The sequence below is a fragment of the Mytilus californianus genome, unplaced genomic scaffold, assembly GCF_021869535.1.
Source record: "Mytilus californianus isolate M0D057914Y unplaced genomic scaffold, xbMytCali1.0.p SCAF_18, whole genome shotgun sequence".
NCBI classification, from domain to species: domain Eukaryota; kingdom Metazoa; phylum Mollusca; class Bivalvia; order Mytilida; family Mytilidae; genus Mytilus; species Mytilus californianus.
In genome coordinates, this window is record NW_026262666.1 from 7,015,297 (window position 1) to 7,036,312 (window position 21,016).

Sequence of the window (21,016 nt, forward strand, 5' to 3'; positions counted from 1 at the left end):
TATTCGCAAATTTAATAGACTTCGATACCTTGGTTTCGTGCATGACTTGTTTTTCCTTCTGGTGGCACTGTCTACTTATTTGTTGCAGATGAGACAAAACTCAAAGCTACTTATGTAACAGTAGACCATTTCTCAATGGTTTATCATAAATACTTTGTCCACAGATTTGTTTGGAAATCAATTAATTTTAAAGTCACTGGAGCACGACTGAAGAGATAGTGCCTAATATTTGTGATGTTGTTGTGATGCATGGTTTTCAAATGCAACTGTATATCAAATATCAATAGATATCATATTAAATTGGGCGTTCTAGAGTGGACTGTCCATAGCGACCAGGTGGAAATTACATAATCCACTTGAAATGTAATGTATGTATCATAAGTACTGCAAATTGAGTTTTTTAAGTCCTCAACATTTAGAAAATTGCGATGATATATGTATGTTAATAATAACTCGTATTTTATCTTTTTATCATTATTTGCATTCTGCATTAATGAAATCGCAGTTACTAAACTCGTATTTTGACAATTTTTTTTAAAAAACGCAAATAGAAATGCACGGAAAAATTTCTAAATTTGCGGTACTTCTCAAATACAAAAAAAAATAAAACTTTTATTTGAAATGCAGTATTTGTCGCATATGATTTAAAGCTTCTCCTAACCTGAAAAAGATAATAATATAGTTTATCATTTTATAGTTTATAGCCTAGCAGCAGCTAAAATCCGAGCTACAAATTGACAGTGAGTGTCAGTCGAGAACTAAACATATATAAAATTGATTCAATATACCCTTTGTGAACTTTCCATTTCTATGTAACAAAATTCCATAAAAACCCGCATGTGGAGTACATTTATCTCGCAGTGGACACGATATTCAAGGGCTTGTTTTACTATTGTGATTTCCAGATAGAGGGTTACTGCTTACAAGGAATCTATTGAACCAATTGGTCTCAATAGTAAAGCTTGTGTAAACTCTTCTTCGGTTATACGGACGTCATCATGATTTGGTAGACATGAACGGAATATCTCTGAATATATGTGATCCACAAATCTGTCTTTTTGTTCGTTTGTGACATCACCAAAAATCAATTATCATCAGATGTAATAAAAAACCCGGTCCACTATTGGAGCAGGAAACTGCAATAAACCCTTTCGGAGCACCATAATTCATTATGATTTTTATCTTGTATATTTTTTTCTTTACCATCTCTCTTCATCTTCGCTATGATATCCCTCTCTCTCAAAAAAAAATATACAATCTTCAAATTATAAAGGACATTTATTAACTCAACTAATGAACAAAACTCAGCCTCACGTAATCCAGAAAGACTTGCTTTTCATTCCACATTTTAAGATTCAAAATATAAAAAAAAACAATTTGAGCATGAGACAAATCTTTTATTTTGTGTGTAATGCAATGGGTACACTAGAAAGAATATAAAATGATGAAAATAAATGTTGAAAACTCTTGTTTCTTTTTTCTGATTATATATATACAAAAGACCATATTTGTAAAAAGTAACCTTGATGTAAGGTTGATATTGTTCAAAGGCTTACAAAGGACAGTGATTTTTCTAGGCTGATATAAATACTTACCACTATGTCGGATATATAATCCTGAAATAAATATCTTTCTGTGATAATCAAAACATGTAGTAGCTATGTGTATTCATGTCAGAACCTTTTCTTGATAATTTTTGACGATTTGAAAACAAGTTTGTGCAATACATGTTGTTTACTCGACAACTTTGACATTCTGTCAATAACATTCTGATCATATTTGTTACTAACTAAATTTTGGCCACATTTGTATGCTACTATTTGACCGATTGTATGCTTATATTTAACCAGTTTGTACGCTACTATCTGACTTTGTATGCTGGCATTTGATATAGGATTTGACCACGTTTTATATTATGCTTATATTTAACCAGTTTGTACGCTACTATCTGACCAATGTGTATGCTGGCATTTGATATAGGATTTGACCACATTTTATATTATGGTTTGACCACATTCTAATATAATGGTTTGTTTACATGTTTTTATTATGGTTTGATCATATTTTTATGTTATGGTTTGACCACAGTTTTAAAATTACAAAATTGAAAATAGAGTCTTGGTAACAGTTTGCTATATAATTGGTCAAATGTATGATGCAGTGTTAAAGATTTTATTGAGGGATAATGGACAACTGCTACCAACATTGTTTATAAGTACATATGAATATGCATTCAGAAATCTACAAATAATTATCCTTTTGAATATATTGTAGAACCTACTTTTATCAGATTTTATTTCAACGCCTATTTAAAACAATAAAACGATAAGGAGGTATAATCAACGTCAGTCAGAAAATTCTGATTTTTTTTCTGAATAAAAACAACTTCTATAGAAAAAATGTAAAACAGGAATGGTACAAGTTTTTTTTTGCACAATCAAGGATGATATCAGGATATTGAAGAAACACATTTTTAGTTACCTTATAAATTAGGGAAACAAGAGCAAAATGAATATGAAAATTATAAGAGCGCCAGTTTCATTGCCTAATAAACATGGGCTTTTGTAAAAAACTGATTCGTAAAATAATAAATTAATATCAACTTGAAAATAACATATTTACATTTCATACCCGCTTGAAATTGAAATACTCAAAACTTATGTAAAGGTAAGTTAAACAAATGTATACAAAACTTGTAAAAAATCAAGTAAAAATCAGGCTATCCTACCTGGAAGCCATCATAGGTATTAAAAGACTAGTTATGACATGAACACATCGGTGATGGCTTGTACCAGTTAACTTGGTGTGATAAGAAAACCATGATACTATCAGCATCATTTCCAAATTTCTCTACACACCCAGAATTAACTAATACAAGTTGTGAATAATATGGTTTCCCAATATTTCTTCACTATTTATCTGCCATTAATGTTTCTTTCGAATCTTTTAAATCAATGATATAAAATAGTTACAAAACATTTCAATACAATATGTACACTAAACGTTTTAAACATATGCATGTAAATTTACAGGAATGGTGATATTTATATTATTGCACTTACCGGTATAATTTTTCAATAATTATTCATAACCACAAAAAATATTATATAAATCAAACATTTCTAATACTGATAAAATCCATAAATGCATTTCCTTTAATTCTATAAAGATATTTGAAAAAAACCATATTCATATTATTGCAGAGTAAATTGTAAGTGGCACATATCACATGCTTACAACAGAGCTATCAAAAATTTGGGAGAACACTGTGTGAGCAAACAAAATCACATTCAATAATAAAGACCTAAGGTGAATAAAAAAGAGTCAAAATTACTTTATCTTTATTTAACTCATAACTCTAGTTGGAATATACCAATCAAGAATTAAAATCGAAGAGGATCACATGAACTCCACATTGTAGCGAAAAAAGATGCATTGATATGGTAAGTATCCCCTGACACGTGAATCCAGATTTGCTAATAATTTCAAGATTGAGGAAAAGGACATAATCAGTAAATTATCAGATGCACAACTTGGTGCCCAATACAATTAACCTTTGCAGACAAATGGGCAATCATATGAAATTATTTTATGCTAAGAATATATTATACAACAATATACAACATTATACTAGCAAATGATGTTTGGTATATTTCAATAAGACAGCAACCCACCTACTTGTTGTTACAAATTACAGGTAAGGTTCAAATAAGTTATGCAACAATACACTGGTGTCTTTTCAATATTACAATGGCTTTAAAAAGCTCTATTTTGAATAAACTGTAAAAATGTAGGCAAACAATAATATATTCAATTTTTGATATCATTACTTTTCTACATTTGAAAAGGTTACAAATACATGAAAATAGTATGAATACTATACTACAAATGGGATATTCAACTACATTGACTACCTAAGAAATTTTTGCATAGTCGGATAAATACTAAAAATTGATTGACTACTTATGAGAGTGAATAGCAAGTTTGTTAATACTGAGGTACTAAGTATTGCTAAAGACAATGCTGGACGACAACAACCTTGCTATTTCCTTATTAAACAGCCATTAAGTGGATTTTCATACAGCACAAGACAAACTTCAATGATATCTACACACACCACTTGGCAAAAATAAAATACTCACATATATGCATATGATGAATGAGAACACATTTTATTCCCATTGTGTTAATCGTAAATATTTCTGTTACTGTATTCAAAACCACACATCCTTTTCTGATATTTTCACGAATGTGAATGCTGGAAGCTAAAACTATACTACTGTACACCAAAATATACTTGGATGAGGAAGATGAGGACAGAACTTTACTTTAGGTCTATCAAATGTAATTTTTCATATAGTTTATTTTTCTTTCTTTTTTTTCATTTTTAAAACAGCCCCTGGTAAGTAATTTAGTTAATTTTAAAACAGACTTTGATTAAGAGTGCACACATCTTTTTAGCTTTAAAAAATTAATTGGAGAACAAAAAATGTGCATTTTTGAAAATGTGGATTCAGCAAGCCTAACTTTCTTTCTTGTTTTAATCATTTCTATAAATAACTGTCAAGTGTTCTAACAATTTATATGTTTTTATTAATAATTAAGGAAATGCAATAAATCAAAGGATTTAAAGATCAATTAATCACGGCAATATTTAGATTTGTACTAAATATTGAACAAACTTTTGAATAAAATTTGTTCAATTTAACAAATGTAGGCCTATCATAATAATAATGTTTTTTCCTGGTGTGTGGACTAGTCAAACTTTTAATTCTCATCAAACAATTTAAATGTATCTACTGCTTTTTAAGAAATTGTCATGACTATCTCAATAAGTTTTTTCTAGTATGCAGTGCTAAGAATATTCCCAGTCAAAAGGTAACAAATAATGCTGCATTGAATATCTGCCCCTTATAACATACCCGTATATAAAAATCAAGGGAAAATAATCAGTCTACACGACACTAAATCTTTCGAACAGTAAATTACAAGCTGAAAATGTTCTTCCATACATAGAAACTTTTGCTTTATGGCTATGTCCTCCAAATATTTTGCATCAATCTGGATTCTGGTCAAAATTATCAATACTACTAGTTGCATTACGATGATCACTTCAAAGATTCAACTCAATTTGTGAGGCAAATAAAACAGTAATATAATTATTATTATTGTTATTATCTATCACATCATTTGCTAAGCATTGCTGTAAGCAAATCAAAATTAAAACTTATTTTGGCACGGTGTACGATAATGTATAAATAAGAAGATGTGGTATGTGTGCTAATGAAAAAACTCTCCATCCAAGTCATAATGTATAAATTTAAAAATTATAGGTCAAAGTACGGCCTTCAACATGTGTTTGAATGATTCCATGAAGACCATGTCAATTCGACACTAAAACTATTGTTGTCATTCAACAATTTGCCCTGAGCTGTCAAGACATTTTTTTTGAAACATCAAAACTATAGGAACATTTGAAATAACCAGTAAAGGCTAAACAATATCAGTAATAATGAATGATAAACATATATAGCTGCAAAATATATAACAACATCAGTTATTCACAGTAAATAAACAAACAAACAATCCAATATTAAATAATGCCATGTTATAAAGAACATTACAAATTATTTCTTTAATCATACACATTGTTATTGCTTATATTTGACATTTTTTTAAAACAAGTAAATACACAGTAATGGTTTATAAGTATTTTACCAAGATTCTAAAAACATTAATGGCAGATAAGCTACTACATGACTTGGTTATTTGAACTGGACTTTGACAGAACCTTTGATTTCCGACCTACATACAGGACAAGATTTCAAGGCTTGGGCACATTGGGAACAGGATGATAAATGACCACAGGGTAAAAACACAATAGATACAGGCATTTCACAACAAATTTTGCACTGTGTCTGTTCTTTCATTTCTTTGTTTTCCTCAGCTATTTTCTTTACATTATCTGTTGAGAAAAAAAAACAATAAACCATTTAACTTGAAGATAGGTCTATTTTTGACTCGTTAGTAGCCAATGAAAATATTGTAATTTTGAACCACATTGCAGGATATGCTAACCAAATTAACAAATTTTCTTGTTCAGAGTGATCAAAGAAATATCTCTTCACACAGGAAACAGATAACAGATAATAATCATAAGAGAAAAAAAATTACAAGATATTCTGTACGCTGTCTATTGTTTTGTGTTTGCTTTTAAATGGTTCGTCATTCTAGTTTTAAGAAAATGGATACACTGTTGCTATATTTTTTCTACTCAGACCACAATCCTTGAAAATTACTCCAATTGAACCTGAAAATCTTGCACTTAGTTCTATTAAATCAATAAATGATGGAAGTGACAAAATTTTACATTTTTTTTATAAATTTTTCAAAACATTTTAATGAAAAAAGATAGCTGTTAAAAATGATATAAGATGGTGAAATTTCACTATCACCAGTAATCTGATTCACAATGAGTGATTTTGACTGATTCATATTTCCAGTACTGTATAATAATATTTTTATTTTCTCGTGATATCATAAATGTAAAAAAAAGTGTTATTCTAAAGCCTATTTAAAAAGTCACCAACCTTTCGAAAGAACTTTTCTACTCTTCATGCTAACTACAGAATGTTTAAGTTTAGAACTTATCGGTACAGTTAATTCTGATTTTGCTCTTTCACCACTCTCCTCTATTTTGTTAATCTCTTCCATTAAATTCCTTGCTGACATTCCATTCCAGCCTAAATACAAAATATGAATAGCATATGAATAAAGGAAATTCCCAACCGTCTCCTATGTACCAGTGTAAAATTTATAAAAACTGAGAATTAACGCACTGGATGTTATCGCCATTGTTAAAATGCTAGGAGTAAAAAATAACTTTAATTCAGTTGCATGTTTATAATGAAAATTAAACCCTCTTTCACTCTCTATTCAAATTGTATATTACCATCATATATCCAGAAATTCAGCCTTCGTATGTTTTCCATAGTTTACAGTTACAATGTATACAGTTTTCATGCTTTTGTTCAATTTTCTTTAAAATATTAGGATTTACCATTTAAATTAAGCATATGCTTGGTAAATTTTCTGAATATTTAAACAACAACATTCACTTGTATAGTGAGCGTGGTGTCATCTGCATTTCTGTTCCTACATACTCTGCTTAAATATCCGGCTTTGAGCATTCCTGATGAAGGTAAATCCAGAAAATTGTTTCGAACCCATGAAATTTTTTGAAATGACCATGAAATTTTAAAATGCTTCCAAAAAGGTTTGTGCAATCAAATAATACTGATGAATTAGGTCCTCTTGCGCTTAAAATCTCCCATGGAAATTTTGAAAAGTTGGCAGGTATGCTTGAAGACGATCAGTGTTTGCTAAAAAATTATGCTGAGAAATATCAAATAACTATTTTCAAGTCTTTATTTTGACCCAGCTGAAGATTGATCTTACAATCTCCTGCACTCCCAAAGAGCATCCTACCTGAAGAGGACAGAGGCAGTTAGTCCTATAAAATATTATCAAGATATATGACTTGATCACTATTAAAGGTTTGCTTACAAGAAGGCTTCCTAAAAAACGTATGGTTGGCAGTAAAATAACACTATCAGATAATATGTCTTATAATTTGTCGAGGTCAACAAATAGGACAATTGGCCTATTTATAATAAATAAACAGAAAGCGAAGCTTAACATGCCTTTATCTGTACATAAAAACAAAAAGCAATTTTTATAAAGTTGCTGCAATTTTTTTTTTTCTAAATCTACTTCAATTCTTGATTATACAACATGCATTAAGATTACATAAATAAATACTACAACTATATAATTCTGAAAAAAACTGAGAGAGGGTTGAAAATCTTCTTTCAACATGGGGTTTCTCCTTGCTATGTGAACACTTTTGTAAAAGCTATAAGTTGGTATCGGGTCCGTTTGCTCCTAGAACACGTTCGCACCCTATACATTTACACCCCACATGTTTGCCCCCTTGGTTCATTCGCACCCTATTTTTATTCAAATACAGGATGTATATATCCAACAATTTATATTTTCATGAATAAATATCCTTAATTTTCTAAATGAAAATTGTTTTTTTGTGATTAGATGATTAATTCTTACATGTTAATTATTTATGATTACTGTTAATTGGTATTTGCATTACAGCAAAGCTAATTTGGTATTATTGCCGTTTGATATCTTTTGTCTTTCTTTCACAAATATTAGATGAGTGAACTTGGCCTTTGATCATCATGACAATATCTATCATTCATTTTTTTCAAAATAATTCACAAAACACTAAAGGAAACAGTGCTAACGTTTTTAGAATGTCACTTTATTTTAAAACAATAATAAATAAAAACTTATTATCTTTATTTTATAGCAATATCCGGGTCTCATTTCACAAAAAATCAAAACGAGAAAAATTCATGAACAGTTCTGTTCAACTTACGATCAATTTTAGTTATAAGATTTTTATGTGAAAAGAGCCCAGAGCTCTTTCTGTTTTTGGGGCATATACAATTCATTTGAAATTTAACGTTGAAAAAACCTTTGAACTCCTCTTTTGGTTGTAGTCTTAGTGGCAAAACCCCATTATGCATTAATGACAATTTCGTATCTTTTAATGGTCTCTCTAATGTTTTGTCCGTTTTTGTTACATTTGTCATTCTATTTTTTATTATAACTTATATATGTTAGATTTTAAAAAGTGCAAGAATGGACCCAGGGTGCGAACTTGTGGGTGGAAATGTGAATTGGAGTGAACATGACTTTGGGTGAACAGATCCTGGATTCCTATAAGTTGGTCAAAGTTATCTATGATATCATTATTTGGATCACCTTTTTAACATAGATTAAAACTTCTGGCTTCAAAAAAAAAAAGATATCTTCCTTTACATGCATTTTTTATCTTTGTTATAAAATCTGCTGCGCTATATTAAGAAAGACCAATTGTAGTATTCATCTATGACTCTTTTTCATGGGGTATCTTGATCTCCATCACCAAAAAGCTTATGAATACTTTACACAAAATCAATATTCTTGAGATGTTTGACTAACTATGAACATGTACAACTTTAACATTTACCGTACAATCAGCAAACATTCAGAAAGAAGGATAAGTAATTATTACTTTATTCTTACCTGATATGCTGACTGTCTGTCAATCTACCGCTCTAAGATAAAACATTTCAATGAGAAGCAATTTCATATAGTATAAACTACCATTTATTCATGAAGTATTAGCATAAAAACACATTTTTCTGCATGATAATAAAAATAGCAGTAATAAAAATTGCTTAGAAAAAAAGTGGATGCTCAAGTAAATCATATTGCCACTAAAATTGAAGCTTGGTTTCTGATCATTTGCAATGAAGGTAAAACTGGCAGCTAAAGAAAATTAAAGCTATGCCATATCCTTTACTGGATTAAAGCCTTGCCAGCATTACAAACTAGTAAACTGTAAGTTGATTGGATTAATATGATGCACAGGTCATAACTAGCCAAAGAGAAAATTTAATTATGGACCAGCTACCTACTTTTCAACTAGTTTAAATGTTCACTACTTCTTATATATTTCCTTAACTTTAAAAATAAGTTTTGAACTGCTTTGATTCTTTTCTTGTATAGTTTTTCTTAGATTGAAATTGCATTGAAAATTGTAAAAATAATTCCTTTTAACTTCAAAAAGCTTTAAAACCTTAGCATGCATGAAGAAATTTAGTTCTCTTCAGTCTAGATTTGATTCCCTCTAACCGACTTTGGCTTTTACCTTTCTCTTTCAAAACTCTATCAACAACTATTCTAATAACTTTAGGTAAATATCCCATTGTTAGTATACTCTGTGCTGCATCTGTCAGCAGTGGGTTTTTCTTCTCTGCTTTTGTTGGAGGTTTCCCACTTGGTAAGAAATCTAAAAGTGAATAATTCAACATTGTTATTAAGAATTATCAAACTCCTTAATTGTCTTCTGATCATTTAATTAGGAAGACAAATGAATAGCTGAAATATTAAAGCATTGGCAACACCAAGTACTTTCTTGTACTTCAGAGACCTACTGTCAAAAAAGGATTGAGAAAGGGAAAATTTTAAATTAATTCTTTTTCCAAAATTGTTTTTTTCAGAGGCAAAATAATTTTTTTCAAGCCAGCAAAGATGTTTTTTAAATAATTTTATTTGAATTATTATTTAGACAGCGGCATTATTTCAAATATAAAACACAATAATGGAAATATTTTTATTCAAGCGATCAAAATTTTTTTACAACACAATGACACTGATACTAAGGAGATATATCTATTTGGCATTGCCTTAATAAAATTTATTGATATCTTCTCAAATTTGCAATTTTGTAAATAAATAAGTGGGTAATATATATAAACCTTTGCCTTTGTCCTCTGATCTAGCATTTCCATCTTCTTCACAGTCACTATTGTGACTATCAAAAGTTTGTGCTATGCCATCAGTACTTAAGGCCTCCTCCTGATATATAAAACAATAACATTGAATAATTTCACTAAATAATTGACAGATATGTTATAATCTGGGAACTTTGGTATATTTTTAGAATGTAATGGTACTAAGTAAGATATATAACTTTTTCACTGAACATTTCACATTTTTTGATTGCTGATTTTCAAAATGCTTTTGATTGCAAATTTCGTTTTGTTGGATGAGCATTTACCATAAGGCCCTGAACTCACTTCCCGTTGAATGGCATTAGTGTTCCTCCAGCTTCAGTTTTCAGTGTACCCCGGTTGTTTTTTACCACTGTTGTTTGTGTGTTAATTTGTATATTCATCTTTCTTGAGTGTTGCTTAGGGCGTTGTCCATCTTTATTTATCTTGTTGCTTAGGGCGTTGTCCATCTTTATTTACCTTGTTGCTTAGGGCGTTGTCCATCTTTATTTATTTTGTTGCTTAGGGCGTTGTCCAACTTTATTTATCTTGTTGCCTAGGGCGTTGTCCATCTTTATTTATCTCATTGCTTAGGGCGTTGTCCATCTTTTATCTTGTTGCTTAGGGCGTTGTCTATCTTTATTTACCTTTTTGCTTAGGGCGTTGTCCATCTTTATTTATTTTGTTGCTTAGGGTGTTGTCCACCTTTATTTATCTTGTTGCTTAGGGCGTTGTCCATCTTTATTTATCTTGTTGCTTAGGGCGTTGTCCATCTTTATTCTACTTATAGTTTTTAATTGTGACCTTGACATCTTTTTTTATGAAAGCACAAAATCAAATTGCTGTGAGTATACCATGGGGAATGTTTTTCTGATTGAAGGCATTTATTTGTTTGAATATAGTTTGCAGATGTCCCAGTATTGTTGTTGGCTTGTTGTCTCATTGGTATATATCACTCATCCCTTTTGATTCGTATTCACTTATCTGCATAACAAACTTAACAATAAATGTGAATAGTGTCCACATGTGGACACAGATGATGCCCCCGCTTGCATATCATATAGTTATAAAGGGACATAACTGAAGAACGGTAAAAGTGATGCTACCCAAATTTGAACTTGATCTGAGTTTTGTAGTAATAAGCATTACATTTGGTTGAGGCTAACTTGAGTAGAGAACAGAAACTAAAAATTCATCAATTTTTCTATTTGTAAACACGCATAACTCTAGAACGGTTGTGTATACGTTTTATAACATTTGGTTAGAGAACGGAAACGAAAAATTCAGCAATTTCTATGTTTATAAAGGGACATAACACAAGAATGGTATAAGTGTTGCCACCAAATTTCGTACTTAATCTGTATTATGTAGTGATAAGCATTGTGTATAAGTTTCATAACATTTGGTTGAGGCAAACTAAAGTTAGAAAACGGAAACAAAAAATTTGTACTTGATCTTAGTTTTGTGGTAATGAAAATTGTGTATAGGTTTCATAATGTTTGGTTGGGGCAAACTTAAGTTACAGAATGGAAACTAAAATTTTGCAATCTTTCCATTTATAAAGGGGCATAACTCAATAATGGTTAAAGTGACACTACCCAAATTCAACTTGATCTGTGTTTTATCAGTGGAAGTGAAAATTAAACATTGCATTGTATAAAGCATTGATTGAAGTTGATTCAACTATAATCATGGACAAAGGAATTTAACTCCAATTTAAAAAAAAACTTGATATTTAGATGAAAATAAAAATTTTGCAATTTTTCCATTTATAAAGGGGCATAACTCTAGAACGGTTAAAGTGACGCCACCAAAATTCAAACTTGATCTGTGTTTTGTGGTAATAAGCATTGTGTGTAAGTTTCATAACATTTGGTTGAGGCAAACTTAAGTTAAGAGAACGGAAACTAAAAATTTTGCAATTTTTCCATTTATAAAGGGGCATAACTCTAGAACAGTTAAAGTGATGCCACCAAAATTCACACTTGATCTGTGTTTTGTTGTAATAAGCATTGTGTATAAGTTTCATAACATTTGGTTGAGGCAAACTTAAGTCAGAGAACGGAAACTAAAAATTTTGCAATTCTTCCATTTATAAAGGAACATAACTCTAGAACAGTTAAAGTGACGCCACCAAAATTCAAACTTGATCTGTGTTTTGTTGTAATAAGCATTGTGTATAAGTTTCATAACATTTGGTAACTCAAACTCAAGTTAGAGAACGGAAACCAATTTTGGGACGTACGTACGAATGTACAGACGGACAAGGGTAAAGCTTAATGCCCCCACCACTACGGCGGGGGAATAAAAAGATAAAAGCACACATAAAAATTCATATATTCCTGTTCTTAATCGATAACTCGAGCTCTTTATATGTGTAAACATAGGAAAATATTATTAGCTAACATGCAGGAAAGGAAATAAAAGGAAATAAAAGGAAAAACAAAGATGGCTTAGATGACAATATTTAAAGCTAATCACCAGTTGTACTCTCCTGACGGCATCTTGTACTGTAGCAATGAAATCCAAACCTTTCTTGTCCTTGAGAAATTGGCATTCTTGGGACCATCTTGCATGCTCTACAAAAGGATTATCTTCTGAGTCCCAGTTCTGTAGTCCTATACCACAGTGAAAACATCGTACATGGTCATTGTTGCCTGAAATCAGTACTCCATTTTTTATTTTTATTTCTATTATGACAAGTAACGACTCAGTCAACCCATTTTTCTTAGTAAATATTCAAACTCCTGCTAAAAATTTACAAATCTGAAGGTGCACATTAGAAGTTATGTCACTGTGACCTGTAAGCCACATGCTAGAGTGAAACAATTTTTATACACATTAAAACAAGAGTGCACACGCTGAAATGTCTCGCCTTCTTTACTAACCATTGATTTTATGTTGATAGTCCTAAATATGAAGCTTTACCACAAGTAACACATAAACTTAACATGATCCAAGAAAATGAGGTCAAGGTCAGATAAACCAAACGAGAAATACATGTACACCTTACAATCATTCAATAAACCAAACATAGTTGACCTATTACTTATAGTTTCTAAGAAACAGTCTTAACCAAGAAAACTAAACATTGACCAATGAACCATGAAAATGAGGTCAAGGTCAGATGAACCATGCCAGACAGACATGTACCCCTTACAATCAATTTATGCATTAAATGTAGTTGACCTATTGCTTATAGTATCTAAGAAACAAAATTAACTTAATCACGAAAACTTAACATTGACCAATGAACCATGAAAATGGGTTCAAGGTCAGATGATACTTGCCAGACAGACATATACACCTTACAATCCTTCCATACAACAAATAGAGTTGATCTATTGCTTATAGTTTAAGAAAAACAGACCAAAACACAAAAACTTAACACTGAGAAATGAACCGTGAAAATTAGGTCAAGGTCAAATAAATCCTCTGAGACTGACATGTTCATCATAAAATATTTCCATGCACCAAATATAGTTGACCTATTGCATATAGTAATAGAAAAAAAGACCAAAACTCAAAAACTTAACTTTGACCACTGAACCATGAAAATGAGGTCAAGGTCAGATGACACCTACCAGTTGGACATGTACACCTTACAATCATTCCATATACCAAATATAGTAGACCTACTGCTTATAGTATCTGATATATGGACTTGACCATGAAAACTTAACCTTGTTCACTGATCCATGAAATGAGGTCGAGGTCAAATGAAAATTGTCTGACGGGCATGAAGACCTTGCAAGGTACGCACATACTAAATATAGTTATCCTATTACTCATAATAAGAAAGAAATTAACATTACAAAAAATGTTGACTTTTTTTTCAAGTAGTCACTGAACCATGAAAATGAGGTCAAGGACAATGGACATATGACAGACGGAAACTTCGTAACATAGGGCATCTATATAGAGAGTATAAAGCATCCAGGTCTTCTAGCTTCTAAAGTATAAAGCTTTTAAGAAGTTAGCTAACGCTGCCGCCGCCGCCACCGGATCACTATCCCTATGTCAAGCTTTCTGCGACAAAAGTCTCAGGCTCGACAAAAATGATATATTCATATATTTATAGCAAAGTCTATTTATTTATTTATTTATACCTTTTTTATCTTATTTATACAGTTTTTATGATAATTGCCAGTACGCACAAATGGTTAAATGATGTGATGAAATAACTGATTTCCAAAAGTTCCCCGTAAAACAATGTGCGCGATATTTTTAACACATTTGAAATTTGTCGCATTATAAACATCCTAGAAATTGAGGAAGTGGGAATCAATTCTTCCTAATATATTAAGTGCTATTTTTAATCTAGTTTAGGAAATTACCAAATTTTAGAAGACAACACATTTAAATATCATATTTATCACGATTTCACAGCTCTAACAGGTAAGTCGACTATTTAATTCCGCATTTTTATCTATTTACAAAATGTATTTAAAGGTTTTCAATGTCATTTATATGCTTTCGTGATGAATCGAGTAATAAACATTATCTTTAAAGATCTAAAAATTTTCATTGTTGATGATGGTAGGAAATAGGATATCTAATTCCGCATTTTTATCTATTTGACAATGTATTTAAAGGTTTTCAATGTCTTTTATGCTTTTGTGGTGAATAGAGAAATAAATAAACAATAAACGTTATCATTATAAATTTAAAAATTTATGCAATTTTCATTGTTGATGATGGAAAATGAAATAGGAAGATTTTTTAGAAACATTTCTGATACATCACAATCCCATTGTAGCACATTGTATTCACATTTTTGCTTTATAAATTAATGTATTACAAAATGTAGATGTTATTAAAGACTTTCTATTTATTAGACCATTTTTTGTACCAATCTTAAAATGCATGGGCAACAATTGGGATTCATTTTTAGAGGTCGGCCAAAAAAAGATAAGTTTAGCTTACATTCATGTAATTTGGATTTGACATGTTTTAATTTGTGCGTGTTTTGGTTTGAAAAATAAACATGATAAATGAAATTAATAGTGAAAGTGCTTTAAAATTTAAAACAATTTTTTTCCCATACAGTAGAAACTTTTGAAGCCAAAGAAAATGTTCAATGATATTTAACAAGAATTATAAATATCAAGTGATTTAAACATGTTAAATGATCCTTATTTTTATATTTGTTACTGTTAAGGACCTAGCTCAGCCTTCAGTAAATCTAAAGTTTTGTATACCTGTATAGTAAAAACCAGCCTCTGCCATAGTTTCTGGGTGTTGTTGAATACTGGTTGGCCATGTTTGAAACGTGGACAATCTGATACATGTTATGGAGTATTGTGGATATTTAGGTCCTCGTCTCGAGTTCTGAGAACTGTTCAATGTTGTAGTCCTACTATCTGTGTCACTTCGTGTATTTTGATTAAAAAAATCACCAGCGTTTCCAGTAAAACTCAGACTTCCATTCCTGTATGTGCCCGGCAGATCATTTCTATTGAACCATGCCTTTGCTATGTCATTCATTCTATATACAGGTATTCACATTCTGAAAAAAAATAAAGAGTTCAAATGTGATGGAGTAACTCAAGCCTGTGAGTAAGGTCACGTCTTTCTTTTAATATATTTCGATTACATAAAGCGAAATAGTTGACAGTCTTTTAAACAAAGTAAAAAGCTGCCATTTTTTATGAAAATTAATGACTTTTAAAAAAATTCTTCTTCTATTTAAATATAAGTAAAAGTATGATATGTTTTTGACTCAATGAGTATTTAATTGTTTTTGTGTTTAATTTGAGCAACATACATCCAACTTTTTAAAAATTTAACTGATGCAGTGTAATGTACATGATGTATATATTTTTAAAATTTTGAAATTAATACATGTACTTGTCGTTCAATATTTTATTTTTATACATGCATGAAACATATTTAGTAAAAAAGATAATACCTTTATTAGAATAAAACAAGATGTTTTATGTTTATCAAAATTCTGTGACACATTTAGTTCATATATATTGATAAATGAATGACCCCCTATCTTTGCATCCCTTACAACATTATATATATACATGATATTTATATAAATTTTAGAAATGTTAATATGTATATTTTTTAAAGCAATTATACATACATGTCATGTCAAACATTTGGATGTTTTTCTAAGATTAGTTATGTTTAATGCTGTGTTAATATTTTATTTTCTTATCAAGTAAACAAAATATATATAAAGATGATCGTAATTTAAATTGCGTTCTTCAACTTTCTGGTTCTATTTTTAAATGCATTCCCCTTTACTATATATAGATGATAATTTTCCTCAGACTAAATTTAGAACATACATTTGTACAAAGAGAAATTTACAGTAAGGGAGTTACCATTTGATTTTTATGGGGGGGCTAGGATGAAATTTGAAAAAAATAGGCAGGACAGGAGTTTTGAGTAAAAAAAAAGGCAGGATGAGATTATTTGCAAAAAAAAAAGGCAGGATGACAATTTATGTAAAAAAAAAAGTCAGGATAAACTAAAAAAAAAGGCGCAGGACCGAATAGATGGAAAAATAAAAAGGCAGGACCGAATAGAGGGGAAAAAAAAAGGCAGGACAAAATTTTTCATCCTAGCCCCCCCATAAAAATCAAATGGTAGCTTCCTAATTTAAATCTGTGTATTGCTTTTACATGTATTGATAAAACTCATAACTGAATTAGCATTTGAAGAAGTAACAATTGTAAATTATATCAAAGTGTTAATAAATTAAAAGAAGAATATTCAATGTATTGGAACTTAATTAAACTTCACTCAGGAGTAAGCTCTGAACCATAAATATTAGAATTACTGTGCCTTAAAAAATACAGAGATTCTCCTTTTTGTAGGTATGGTATACATAATAAGTTAATATTGAGTATGAAAAAATTGTGTCTGCATGATTTGTTTATGGATATATGCCAAATAAAAATGAATGTAAATCATAAACAACCAATTTGTTTGATATTCAATACTAATTCTATGCTATGTTAAATAGACTTGAGCCGTATATCAGAGTATCTGAGACACATGAATATTATAAAGTTAATTTATATCAGGAACATTGCCTTACAAAATTGGCAGCTGTTTGTGATCATTTTTTGCACTATTGCAATTCTCAGGGACATTTTAATGCTTAAAAATAAGAACTTAATATATTTAGCTTAATTTATTTAAACCACCTTATTCACGCCAAACATGCTACGACCTTTCTATAACTTTTGATTACAGGATGTCATGGTTAAATGATATGGAATTTAAGCCACCCAAAGAATAAGTTTTTAAGACTCTTTTCCAAAAAAACCTTTAATTTTCTACCATATTTCCATGCTCAGTGTATAATTATAAAAGTTATTTTCACAAAAAAAAAATATTCTAAAGCTAGCCCTTTTTTTGTTAATCAACTTTATTGAAATTGCTTCACTGACCTTTATTCATTGATGTTTATACATAATCCACACCACATCCATGTTAGTAAAGACTTCTTCATGAACGTTAATAGCAACTCACATGACTGAAGTATTTTTTTATGTGCATGAATGTGTTATTCAAATAGCTAAGTAACCTTTGAACCTCATATTATGTCACGACATGTAATGGTTAATGCATGTACATGACTTACCAGCTGCGATGATGCCAAAAATAAATTTGTGATTGTAATATTATATATAATATACAAGTATTTCTCATCCACAAGTCACTTCAATCTGCCAATTTTGTTCAAAAAAGACATTTATATCTCAAAATTATCTATATATGTACATGTTCCCGTTTGAATGGTTTTACACTAGTAATGTTTGGGGCCCTTTATAGCTTGCTGTTCGGTGTGAGCCAAGACTCCGTGTTGAAGACCGTACTTTGACCTATAATGGTTTACTTTTATAAATTTTGACTTGGATGGAGAGTTGTCTTATTGGCACTCATACCACATCTTCTTATATCTATGTAGGTGTAAAAATTTTCAGATAGATGGAAATAAAATTAGTCAATATAATATGGGTTTTCCAAAAAATTATAAATGAAACTTCTCAGAAATCTATTCAGATGGAAGGAAATGATTGCAATACATGCAATATATACAACTGAAATCAATACCTAAACAGATGCAATCCAGGTTTTGAAAAAGGGGGCCCTAAACTAGGCGATGTTAAGAGAAGGACAAGTAAAAAGTGTATGCATTAACCATATACATTTTGTTTGTAGGGACATAAAGGTGGGAGGAGGGGACCCACAGGCCCACATAAATCTGCCTATGCTAAATAGGCATGGTTAATATAATATCAGTTGAAATTTGGTTTTGAACTGTCAGTTACTCTTAGATTTGTACTTTGTGAGTTTCACCACTGTCCCAGAGCAGGTGTTTAGTGTTGTGAGAGCGCTCACATGCATGTTTAAATTGAAAGCAGACCAGCTGGGTATGAGACAGCAACCTAACAACACAAAAAATCAAAAGACATCTAGCGACCAACATATGGTCCTCAACAATCGACAATAGTCTATATTGTACAATATGGCAATGTCTTACTAAATTAGCCTGAACTTCACAAGTCTTCTGCATTCATTATAATTTAATAAAAAGCTCTTGTCTGATGTAGCCATTTTCTACTAATGTGATATTGTATCATCATCATGAAATCCTATATCTAATAATTATTACAAAAGAATACAACTTTAGGTAAACATGGTAAAACAGTGCTGTCATTTAATAAAATATTGTTTAATCTATTCACACAGAAGACTTTCAGAAAATGACACCTTTTCATTAAAGATGTTAAATAATTGATAAATTGAACATTTATTAATAACACGCATATAATACAGCTTATAAATTAAACTAAATTTCATAGGTGATGTTTTTTATTCTTCAATACATCTATTTAATATATGTATGTTTCTATGAATGTCTTAAATGCCACTCCTGTAACAATTTTATATCTTTTATATTTTAGTTAGACTAAGTTAGTCAAAAAATAGATTTTTGCAGTAAGTGAACTTCATGTCGCACAAAGTGTTGTCTCGATATGTATCCTGTCTATCCTATATGTTAAAGATAGGCAACAAATTTCCACTTTACTAAAATAACTAAACAATTGTGATGAAAACCAGCCAATTATGACAAAAATAAACTATACTATATAGTTTCGTATTATATATATATATGTCTACAAATTTATTTATAGTTTTATTATTTCTAAATATGATTAAAACAGTCATGATTAAGAGTAGTATTACCTTTTAAGGTAACAAATACAATGAACCTATACATATTGATTTTTAATTGGTTATTTAAATTTATACTGCATGTAATTCTCATTCACCAAATTCTTTACATCAATCAAAAGCACCTTAAAATCACTAGTCCAATCAAAAAGAAGCCAAGGATACCCACTTAAAATTCCTATTCATCAATATTGGAACAATTCCATTTTTTTTTACTGTCTGGATCATGAGTGTCTGCTGTTCATTTTTTTGTTACAGGTGAATTGTGCATTATTTTATTGACTTTTTTCTCCATCATTTGTCCATTCAAAGTGGTCTGCTTGGGTAGTGTCATATTTACATGATCTATGTTATGTCCCAGGTTATTCTGTAGTTTTAATTGAAGGAGAGTGTATAATCTTCATTTTGGGTATATACATATCACATGTATCAATATTGAACTGGAACACTTGGTGACAATGTAGCTAGAGAAGTGAGTCATATATGAAATTAAAAAATCAATAAAGTTAGTCCACTTACCAATACACTTCTCTTTCCTGTCACCAAGATTCTTGTTTATTCAATCAATTAATTAATAATAAACATTAAGTTTATTTGGTCATTATTCAATTGTGCATTGTAACCATTCAATCTAGGTCACAATAAGCTGTCCGTTTTCCGGCATGCACTTCAAATTGAAATCTGGAAATACTTAGTTAACAATTCTAGAATGTAGGGGAATTTCGTGTAGATTTCATGGCGAAAATAACCAATCATAATGTAGCCAAATGGCGTATTACTAATAGAGTAATCTATTTGTGGAAATTGGGGAAACCAACGTTCAAAAATAAATATGTCTTCATGGTTATGTGATAAAAATAAATTTAAGTACAAGACTGGGTTGAACTAGTATCCTCAACTATGACCTTTGAAAAAGCACAGAAGTTTTTCGTATCAAACAAGCCCTGTCTTTTTCAGGTAACATCTGGGTCGTGTTTTTTTGTTCTTCGGTAGTGAGCCAGAAGAGGTCCATTTCTGTTTTTTTGCATAGGGAAGATCTTCTGGCTCTCTTCCACCTCTTCTTTTTTGATAGGTAGTTTAGACGGCAGAGGCACATAACAAACATGGCGTCGTTTATTCTAAATGACATTGATAAATTTATGAATGCAGATATATTAGAATGTGAGCTGTGTTATAAACGTTTTTATGGTATGACAGTCTTAGTAGGACATCCCTGTAAGACGATAAGCTGGATAAATATCAGAACTACACGGACAATAACAGTTAAGGGACGACAATTTGATATTCTAGGGAAAGGATTTTGATTTATTGGTGTTTAACGCTACTTTCAACACTAAGTTGGGCTATTCCGTGGTGGTCAGTTTAAATTTATAGATGAAGGATGGGGAAGGGAAGAGGGCATTATTAACTTT

General features: G+C 30.5%; 2 protein-coding genes across 5 annotated transcripts in view; one reads left to right on the forward strand and one right to left on the reverse strand.

The window, feature by feature from the left end:
* LOC127726647 (uncharacterized) overlaps positions 1-21,016 on the forward strand; it is a 299,596-nt gene that overhangs the window by 31,767 nt on the left and 246,813 nt on the right. The window lies entirely within an intron of this gene.
* On the reverse strand, positions 1,260-20,310 carry LOC127726657 (baculoviral IAP repeat-containing protein 3-like). Of its 4 annotated transcripts, none has more exons than XM_052234104.1 (7): positions 20,124-20,310; positions 15,602-15,909; positions 12,882-13,057; positions 10,386-10,485; positions 9,776-9,916; positions 6,591-6,743; positions 1,260-5,965 (listed from the first exon to the last, which is right to left on the reverse strand). In XM_052234104.1, the coding sequence occupies exons 2-7, from the start codon at positions 15,885-15,887 to the stop codon at positions 5,766-5,768; spliced, it is 1,056 nt and encodes a 351-aa protein (XP_052090064.1). In that variant the 5' UTR covers positions 15,888-15,909; positions 20,124-20,310; the 3' UTR covers positions 1,260-5,765. The 4 variants fall into 4 exon arrangements, with proteins under 4 accessions (XP_052090064.1, XP_052090065.1, XP_052090066.1 ...); XM_052234105.1 differs by lacking the exon at positions 20,124-20,310 and adding an exon at positions 17,813-17,881; XM_052234106.1 differs by lacking the exon at positions 20,124-20,310 and adding an exon at positions 16,495-16,557 and having other exon boundaries at positions 15,800-15,909.